Source organism: Orycteropus afer, unplaced genomic scaffold, assembly GCF_000298275.1.
Source record: "Orycteropus afer afer isolate SDZICR_OR568_19922 unplaced genomic scaffold, OryAfe1.0 scaffold00059, whole genome shotgun sequence".
Classification (NCBI taxonomy): domain Eukaryota; kingdom Metazoa; phylum Chordata; class Mammalia; order Tubulidentata; family Orycteropodidae; genus Orycteropus; species Orycteropus afer.
The window spans coordinates 8763020-8772964 of NW_006921646.1; the positions used below are offsets into that span (position 1 = coordinate 8763020).

Consider the following 9945-nt stretch of genomic DNA (forward strand, 5'->3'; position numbering starts at 1 on the left):
AGGCCCAACTTTACAGTGAGGGAAGGTCTGGGGGGCAGAGCAGTGTAGCAAACCTCTGGGAGCGTCACCCAGAGGAGCACTCCAGACCCCTCAGAACTAAATATGCAGGTGCCAGGAGCTCCCTCTCAGATACAAGAATATCTGGCCATCACAGGGAACCACAGCACTCCCACAACCCCTCAAATGACGGGGAATCTGCTACTTCTTGGACTTGTATCTTTCTGCCTCAACAATCTGGTCCTCAAGCACCTTGAGAAAACTTTTCCTGGTGGGCCAGACCAGAGCCCAGCCCAGCAGAGATTCTGCATGACTGAGCTCACCTGGCTGTACCCCTCCATCAGGGGTCTCCGTAGGTGGGCTTAGTTCAGATCTATGCCAAGAAGCCCTTGGCTCTAGCCCCTCCTCACTGTTCACTCTAGTCCTCTCTTCCTTGACTCCTTCCTCCCCTGTGGGGGGCCTAGATGAAAGCCCTAAGGGGGTTAGAAATGCCTGGGGCATGAACCCTGAGGGTTCAGGAGTATGCTGTCTCCCTTCTCAATTGCCCACGCTCAAATCAGAAGAATGCTCTCTAGTCAGATTCTCTCTTCTCTTCTCCCACCAGCTCCCATCTCCCATCTCCCTGCATTTCTGTCTCCTCGGTCTCTTCCATTAAATAATATTGTGATGGATTGTAAAAGGTACTTAGCTGAATCACAGAGTTTAGAGATTGAAAAGACCAATTAGGTCATCAAGCCCATCTCTTTCCCGAGGGGAGGCGGAAAATAGGAGACAACAATAAACAATTTTATTGGGATATTAATTTAGGTGCCCAGAGGCCTTGACTTGTGTCTCTTAATATAATGCAGTGGATTTTTTTTTCCCTGCCGCACTAATGCAATAGTGGGGCCATTCCTTGGGCAGTTGGTTTGCATGATGACTTTTGTTTCCCTCCTTTTCCTGTGGAAGGTCCAGATGGAGTTTCGGAAGAGCTGGGAGCGCTGGCGGCTGGAACACTTGCACATCCAGAGGGACAGCAGCATGAAGCCCCTCAAGTGTCCCACCAACAGCCTGAGCACTGGTGGCACCACAGGAAGCAGCGTGTATGCAGCCACCTGCCGGGCCTCCTGCAGCTAAAACTCCAGCACCTGCCCTCCCCATGGTGCTCGCTGCAGGCTGGGTGGCCCTCCCAGGTGGGAGAGACCCTACAGGGGCAAAGGGAAGGGAAGGCCGTGTGCACGTGCGCACACAACACACACGCGCGTGCGCACGAGCCCGTTTTCCTTTCCCAAACCCATCAGACAGGCAAATGGGCAGTGCCTCCTGGGACCTGGGGACACATTTTCTCAGAGGAAAAGCAGGCTGCTAATTTGATCACTGTGGCGAGAGGGGAGGAAAAATGATTGTGGCTAAAATAGGGAGAATTTCTTCCCATTAAGCTACAAGGCCCCTGGGGTTCCCCCAGACAGCATCAAATCAACCCCAGACTCAAACTTAAGGTCAATGGCTTGTTAGTGGGGTTGGGGCTGGCAAGAGGAGGTAGTTCTGAAAGAGGCCGACTGAACCTTGCCACACACAGAGCTTGGATAAGGAGAGCCAAGTCTGCTTGCCTCTGGTTGGGGTCACCACCTTCATCTGCCTCCTCCATAAGGGAAGCTGTTTATGCATCTGTATTGCTTGTTTCCCTAGTCTCGCCCCCTTCTCTCACTACTCAACTTCTCCTAGGGGATATCTGTTAGGGCCACTGACAGCAGCCATTTCTGCAAGTGGCTGCAGGTGGTGCTGAGAAGATGCCTGAAGCTTTCCTTTGCTGGTGCCTGCTTCTCCCCTAGGTATTTGAGTTGCCTTGGTGCCTGCTTCCCAGAATCCAGGGAACCAGGCTAGGCCCACTACCAAAGGGCCCATCTTGGGGTATGAGCTCTGAATTCTGTTCTAAAGATGCTCAACAATCCTCTGGATTCACCAGGGACACTTCAAGAATGTCCACAGCGTGGGTATCAATCACCTGCTATTGCTGAGAACCCAAAGGACCAAGAGACCCTTTGCTTCCCCCCACCCCCCATGGAAATGCTTTTGATTTGTGACCAGCTTCTGGATCCTGTATGGAAGTTTGGATGCACCCTTAACTCTAGGGGATGTGACCAAGAAGAGACTCTTCTGGGGAAACTACCAGTGCCCATTGTTACCATGGAGGCAGGCTCCACCTGCCCTGGGTTTCCCCTCTTTGAAATTCCCCCATGTGGGAGCTTATATATACTTTATTCATTTGTCTTTATTGCTGTGAATTGTCTGTATATGCAAATGTGCAATTCTGATTTCTCCTACCTGATGGAAAGAACAACTAAATCATCACGGATGTCATGGTGTTGTTTGGGGTGTAGGGGAGTGATTGATTTGGCTTAACCACAGTAGGAGCTAATTAATGCTTGCCCTGCCTCCAGTCTCACCTCATAAATAATGAGCACTGGAAAGGCTAACAGGGGAAACCTACCAATCCTGCCCCCAACAATAGTGAGAAAGCAGGCATGTAGCAGTACAGCAGAGACCCAGAAAAGAGGGGAGTAACCATCCTGGGGAGACTGACAACTGAGTTTGTGGATGTGAAGGGAGTTTCCAGAGCAAGATAGAACTCTTGGGAGTCAAGACCTCCTGGGAAGGCAGAGGGAGAGGCTTTGGATGAATTCTTTTATGAATCCATCTCTCCCTCTTTCTGCTTTTTAAATGGTGGGGGACATCCCCCAGAACCTTGCACCAAACACATTCTCCCATGCCCCTCAGAGACACATGTGATGTGCAGTGAAAATAATAATGGGACATAAAACACATCAAGCAGAAAATTTCTTATGCTCCATCTTCAGTGAAGTGTTGTGTATATGTTAATAGGGAAGTTGAACCTCAGGCTAAAGAAAGGAATTGACTGAAATAATATATAGAGGTTGGGGGGACATTTCTGCTTCCCAAAATAAGGGCAGAGTTCCCAATAGGTATTGTTTGTTTGGTTTTCTTTCTGGAGAAGGTGAACAGTGGTGGGTTGATGTGGGGTACAGCTGTTGTGAGAGCATTTTCATTTTGAGTAATTTGGAAGACTTTGAAAATCCTTAATACACTACACAGCAATGAAGAAAGAGATTGATATAACCTGCATGAAATAAATTGGCAAAAGGAAGAAATGTAGGGATAAAGTGTTTAGTTAGGCACCTGGGAATCTCAGACATTTAGTGTAAGCTGTAAATAGAGTTCTCTTCTCAACTGGGACTAGTGATTCCTGATTTCAGAAAGCTCATCACACACTCCCTCCTCCTAAGCCTTTAAATACTGAGGAAGGCTTTTCTTCACAAGTACATACTAGACTCAACTGAGGAAACCTTTTCTTTCCCCACAAGACTTGATACTATTAATATTCATTTGAATGGCAGTGTACTCAAAGTTATTCCAAAACTCTCTTAAGCTAAATATAGCCCCAGTATGTTTGGGAATTGTTGAATGTGGTGTATTCTGAGATTCCACTAGTTGTTTACATGCCTGATGCCCTAAGTCTGCAGCTTGCTGAGAACACTCTTGTCTGCCTCTGTCCTGGGGTACTACTGACTGCAGGGTATAGTCAATTTGTGTGTTTGAGCTGTGCAGCCAGCAAGGTCTGAGAACTGTAGTGAATCGCAGCTGAGTTCAGCACTCTGGCCAGCTCCCCCAAATGTGTCAAAGACTTAAACCAAAAAAACCAAACTCACTGCCATCAAGTCATTTTCCTGACTCATAGTGACCCCTACTTGGGTTTCCGAGGCAGTAGCACTACAGAAGTAGATTGCCCAATCTTCCTTCCGAGGAGTGGCTGGTGGATTTGAACCGCCAGCCTTCTGGTTAGCAGTCAAATGCTTTAGGCACTATGCTTAAGTCGTGTCAATTCTTGTCTTTGCCATTCCGGTCTTTGGAGCTGCAAAATCACAGAACTGAAACAAACAACTTACATTGCAAATTTGCCTTCCCTTTAAAACAACTTTCTAGATTGCAGGAATTATTTATGGTTACCTCAGTGCACTTCACACTGAAGAATACATGCCAATGGAATTCTCATAACATCAGAGTGGGGAAGGACCTTGGAGATATCTCCTACATTGATCTAGAGAAGTGAGGCCTACAGAGGTGACTTACCCAAGGTTACACAACTAGATGGTGGATAACCTGGGCATGGCCCTGCCTACTCCTGGCTTCCAGTCCTATGAAGCCTCTGGGAAGAAAAGGTAAAAAGTACAAATGGTCATTCAAGACAGTCTAATTATCTTGAATTATCAGTGTTGTCTGGAACTTTTCTTAAGAAAGGAAACATAATAAAGGCAGAGATATCAGATGGTGAAGATGCCATCTCCTCAGTGATTTATACTGGTGAGATGAGGAGGGGGAAATGTATTCTTTATCAGTTTTCCTATAGTACCTCTAGTGGCATAGTACTTAAGGCATTTGACTGGTAACCAGAAGGCTAGCGGATCAAACCCACCAGCCACTCCTCAAAAGGAAGGTTGGGCAATCTACTTCCATAGTGATACTGCCTTGGACTAGGAGGGGTCACTATGAGTCAGATCTGACTCAATGGCAGTGTGTTTGGTTTTGGTTTTATAGTATCTCAATCATCCTTGTCTTAAAATTAAGAAATGAAAGTTCTCAGAGTGCACATATGCATAGAAACAGCAACTAGATACCAAATCCAGCACTCTTTCAATGGATTGGCTTCATTTTTTTTCCCCCTGATGCATCTGTGTTTGTCTGAGAAGTTGTGCTTATATTAGCCACACAAAATTGACTAAAAGAAGGCCCTAAACCTCCCCTTTACTGTCTGGTACTCCATGTAGTTGGAAAAGACTAGCAAAGTGGGTGACTGTAGCAAAGATGGCCCACCACAAAGGGCAAACAGGGAGAGTCAATTCACACCCATGCCCTGAAAAGCACGGTCACCAACTGTGTTGGCCACGTTTCAGCAGCTCACGGACAGGAAACCTTCCTTTTCTGTCCCTTCCACCCCCCTCCTGCTGTTTTCAACAAAGAAATAATGCCTTTTTTTTTTTTTGGTCCTGTGCATAGCAATATAAAGTTAGGAGATGATGAATCCAGAATCATCACACCCACTGTGAAGGTCATGGTACTGCACAGCCAAGGGCGAGAATGGTTGAGAGCCTGGGTGGTAGATGCTTCCTCTCCATGCACAGACAGGGCTCCCATTACTGCTAATGCCTGCGACGTGCTCAGGGAAGGCAAAATATATTCCAAAGGTTTATTTTCCTTCTGCTGAATTGATTCTAATCTACTGCGTTGACCCTGCTTTTGGCTCCTATTAGGCAAAGTCTATAAAAAAAATCCTCAAATAAAAATGTCAGCTTACTCTACTAAGACAGCTATATAGATAACATGCTAAATATTAAAAAAAAATAAATAAAATTAGTAGCAACTCTAATTCTTTTCCTTTTCATAGCTGGCATAAGTTCTTTTGAGAAAGACGATGGCCCAACAGGGGAAATATCTGCAAGCAACATTACCATGCCCCTACAGTGTTCTCTTGGAAGCAAGAATGGCCAGACTTCATCTGACCTACTTTGGTCCTATCAGATGGGACCATTCTCTGGAGAAGGATGTCATGCTTGGTAAAATGGAGGGTCAACAAAAAAGGGGAAGGCCCTCAATAAGATGGGTTGACACAGTGGCTGCAATGATGGGCTCAAGCATAGCAAGGATTGTGAGGCTGGCACAGGACTGGGCAGTGTTTCGTTCTATTGTACATAGGGTTGCTATGAGTTGGAGCCAACTCGATGGAACCTAACAACAACACAGTGTTCTCTGCTAGTTCAAACCAGCTGTCTGGCCCTTCCTGAAGAGTGGCATCAGGAAGTGTTGTTAAGCAGTATAATTTCAAACACTTAATGCCACAGTGTGTCTACAGTGTCTGTAATTACTTTTCTCTGTCAATGGATACAGATTGGCAGGAACCAGATAAGTGTAATTGTTTTCCAATTAATTCTCTAAGATCTCTTGGACATTGCCTGTATCTGACTCTTTCGGAGGGCAGAGTTTTCTCTCCCTTTCAGCCATTTTAGCACTGTTTTTGCAGGGCCTCATACAGCAATGGTTGTATTTTTCCTCTAATGCATCGTCCCTCCCTTCATGAGCATCATCTTACTTCCCCCCACTCTGCTGCCTCAGTAAGAGGTGACCCTGCTAGACATCTGAGAATGCCCTTCTCTCAGCTGTGACCAATTTGGGGTGCAGCTGAGAGTGAGGCACTGCCAGGGCTAAAAATGATTCACCACATTCTGGTGCAGTGAGGATCATTGGAGCCAGTGGCTTGAATCCTAACTTACATCAGGGTTATGCAACCTTGCCTACAGAACTTGTCAAACTATCAGTAATTAATCAACCCAGACAATCTAGCATAACTAATTACCACTGTGTCAAAGCAATCCAGGAGGATAAAAACAAAGCAATGAAAATGTTTGGATATAGCTAGAAAAGCACTTCCACCAAAGTTTGGAACATAACAAGTTAGGTTTCTTTGCAGTGGCAGGGGACCCATCAGGGACCACCAGGAAAGGTTAAAATTTGCTCAAGACAGACACAGCTGGATCTTGCCAAATAGCTCACACTTCTAAATCTGCAGCTCCTCTAAGCTCTGCTCACTAAAAATCATCATCTTATTCTCAAAGCAGATAAGCTTCAGTATCACATTGGCTTTAGAGGGGTTAGAAGCAGATCTTCAAATGCACCAAAAGAGAGGCCAGCCAAGTTCAGGTGGAACAAAGCTAAATTTCTCCCTTCAGTGCTCTTGGGGGATGTACACTCTTCATGAATGTTTAAACAAGATTATTTTCATATAATTCCTGAAGGTATAAATTCATGTGAAATACAACTTGGGACTATAGGTAGCAAATGTGTATCTTACTTGTACAGATGTGAATGGTTGCAGGCTCTTTCTTAATTTGCCTTGTAAGTCAAATAAAAGCCTGTCACTACTGTGGGTCTCTGTTTCTTCTTTGCCTCTTCTCTTGAGGAGAGGAGGTTCTCAACATTGCCAACCTAGGTGACTCATGGTGCAGTGAGAAAACACAAAATAGGCCATTTCCATCCCAAGGAAAAAAAAAAACCTTGCTCATTAATCAGATTGTGATTTTCATCTTCAAAGCACTTACCAAGTCCTAATTTACCCACTGAAGCCTTTATACAGGGACTGCAATGTCATTTAATCAGAGAAGTTGGGTGGTCCAGTGGCTTAAACAATGACTGATGGCCAAATGGATGTGCATTCTAATTCCACTCATTCATTTGATCTTCCCTGTCTAAATGAATTCAGTCTATTAAATCCATTTTTTAAAAAAGTCATAAAAGCACAAGCCTTGTTTGCAAAGCATCCTCAGGAATTGAATGGGGCTGCTATTTTAGAGATGCAGCTTCAGAAAAATGAACTCTCTTCCAATTTAAATAAACACTCGCTCTCCAGATTTGCAACTCATGCTTAAAGAAAAGCAGAGGAATTGTGGATCCTCCCTAATTCTTCCACCAATTCAGTTACCCCGGAAGATTAATTTACTTAGTTTAGGTTTAGCTGAAGGGCTTCTTCACACACACACATGCACACACATATTTTTCTTTTTAAGACAAGCTATGGTAATTGTCCCTTGCAAATGTAATAACAATTCTTACTCTGAAAGCAAGCTACAAATATAGCCAGCTCTGGCATCTGCCCAGTCTCCACATTTCAGTTTGTTGGCACCAATCTTGAGGAACTCAGCTGTTAACCAAAAGGTGGGAGGTTCAAACCTACCAGGCACTCCATGGGAGAAAATTACAACCTTGGAAACCCTATGAGACAGTTCTGCTCTGTCTTATAAGGTCATTGTGAGTTGGAATCAACTCAGTGGCAATGGATTTGGTTCAGTTTTGCATGAATCTTGCTTTCAACTTCATTTACTCCCCTATCGATATCTTTACCTTTCTGGGCCCTCACTTGGCCACTCAACAGGAGCAAAATGGAATTTGGTTTTTCTCTCTCTCACCCCCCTCAGGAAAATATCTGCCTAAATTAATTAATTCCTACCACAGTTTTTGTTGTTAGCTGTTGCCAAGTTGGCCCCCAACTCATGGTTACCTCAGGGCTCAGTCCTACTCCATCCCCATGATCAGACTACTGTGTTCCATAGGGTTTTCATTAGCTGACTGTTGGAGGTGTATCACCGGGCCTTTCTTTCTAGTCTGTCTTAGTCTGGAAACTCTCATGAAACCTGTTCAGCATCATAACAACATGCAAGCCTCCACTGATGGGTGGTGGCGTGCAGGAGGTTCATTGAAATTGAACCCAAGTTTCTCTCATGGAAGGCAAGAAGTCTATGAACCTCAGGAAAAGAAGGTGCCCTTTAGTTTAGTAGGGCTTACCTCCAGCCTGAAGAAAGGGCCAAGGGAGCTCTACTCTACTGAGGCTCAGCTATAGGGGAAACATGAGAAATCTTGGCTTCTAGACTTACCCTGTTCACATGCAATACAAAGCCACATTCCAGTGACTACTGCCCCACAGATGGGGATAACTGAGTTCCACATAGAATTGGTGAAGGATCTCATTGATATGCCATGTGTCTTGGCACTCTTAAGGGTTGGGAAAACTACCCCTACACACATACCTTATTCTTCTCTCACTATCCTCTCAAAAGCTTATGCTGTGAATTTGTATCATTCAGCCTCCTTCAATCAATCAACCAATCAGTCTCTGTCTTTGTCTCTTTTTGTCTCCCTCACTCACAGAACACACATATATAGCAAAGAGAAAACAATAGAGGCCCCCTTATCAGAAGTAGTGAAAAAAATCCAAATAGCAGCACAAGCTGGAATACATTACAAATGTAGCCAGATGGCTGGAAAACCAAAAACCAACCCACTGCCATTGAGTTGAATCCAATTTATAGTGACCCCCACTGGATTTCCAAGGCTGTAAATCTTTACAGAACTAGATTGCCCCATCTTCCTTCCTTGGAATGGCTGGGGTGGGGTGAACTGCTAACCTTCTGTTTAGCAGTCAAATGCCTTACACAATCCACCACAGAGAGAGTATGGGGAAAAAGACCAGTTCTTGTATGAGAATTGACTGACTCCAAGGGCAGGAAGGGTAGGTGAGAAAGAAAGGATGAAAAGGGCAGAACAGGAATTCTGGTAAGGTGGCGGAATAGGCACAAAGACTGCACAGACCCTCTTCAACAAAGAAAACGGGAACCAACTAACACAGATAAAGAGATAATCTTGGACCCCTGAGCCTTGATGAGAAGGATATAAAAGTGGACTAAAGAAGAATTTGCATGAAAACAGCAAAAAAGGAGATATATGGAGCTGCAGTCTGGCAGTGATCCTGACAGCACAAACAGCTTGGATATTGCCGAGTGGTGGTAGGACCTAACAATTAACCTAAAAATCAGCCCTGCTAGCCAGGGACTGCACGGAGGACTGCTCTGGTGGCTGGGGAATAAAAGGGGAAGCAGCGAAGAGGAAGGCGGGTTGAGCTGTGGATGTTTTTCTGCCTGGAGGTCGCAGCCATTTTGAATGTTTACAAGCAGCATGAACATTTTGGATATTTAAAGCAACAGTGTTCTCCCAGATTCCAGGGACTTAAGAACAGGCCTCACCTGCCAGAAACCCCAAGGACGTTCCGGACCTGGATAACTGGAAAGGTACGACATTCCCCTTGTTATGCTTATACCCCATACCCTCCTGGTGAATGGAGGTGCGGCCATCCCTCACTCCCACACACCTTCTGGGCCGGCAGGAATTCCATCCCAGTCTGTGTGCTCTGACAGAGCCTGGGTGCCCTGCCACACCCTGCCCTGATTTTTTTTTCTTTATTCTGTTTTTTAGTTTGTTTTTATTACCGTTGTTACTTTTGTCCTTTTTACTATTATTCTTTATTCTTCCCCTCTAAGGTTCTAATTTTCAGCTTTTTTTCTTTTCCCT

General features: G+C 45.0%; 1 protein-coding gene across 1 annotated transcript in view; it reads left to right on the top strand.

Annotated features, from left to right (window-relative positions):
* The window catches only part of GLP1R (glucagon like peptide 1 receptor), a 52747-nt gene extending 51634 nt beyond the window's left edge, over positions 1-1113 (top strand). Inside the window, exon 13 of the mRNA XM_007939421.2 lies at positions 946-1113. Within this exon, the coding sequence (XP_007937612.1) occupies positions 946-1113 (168 nt within the window). The remainder of the gene's footprint in view (positions 1-945) is intronic.
* Positions 1114-9945: the final 8832 nt, after the last annotated feature.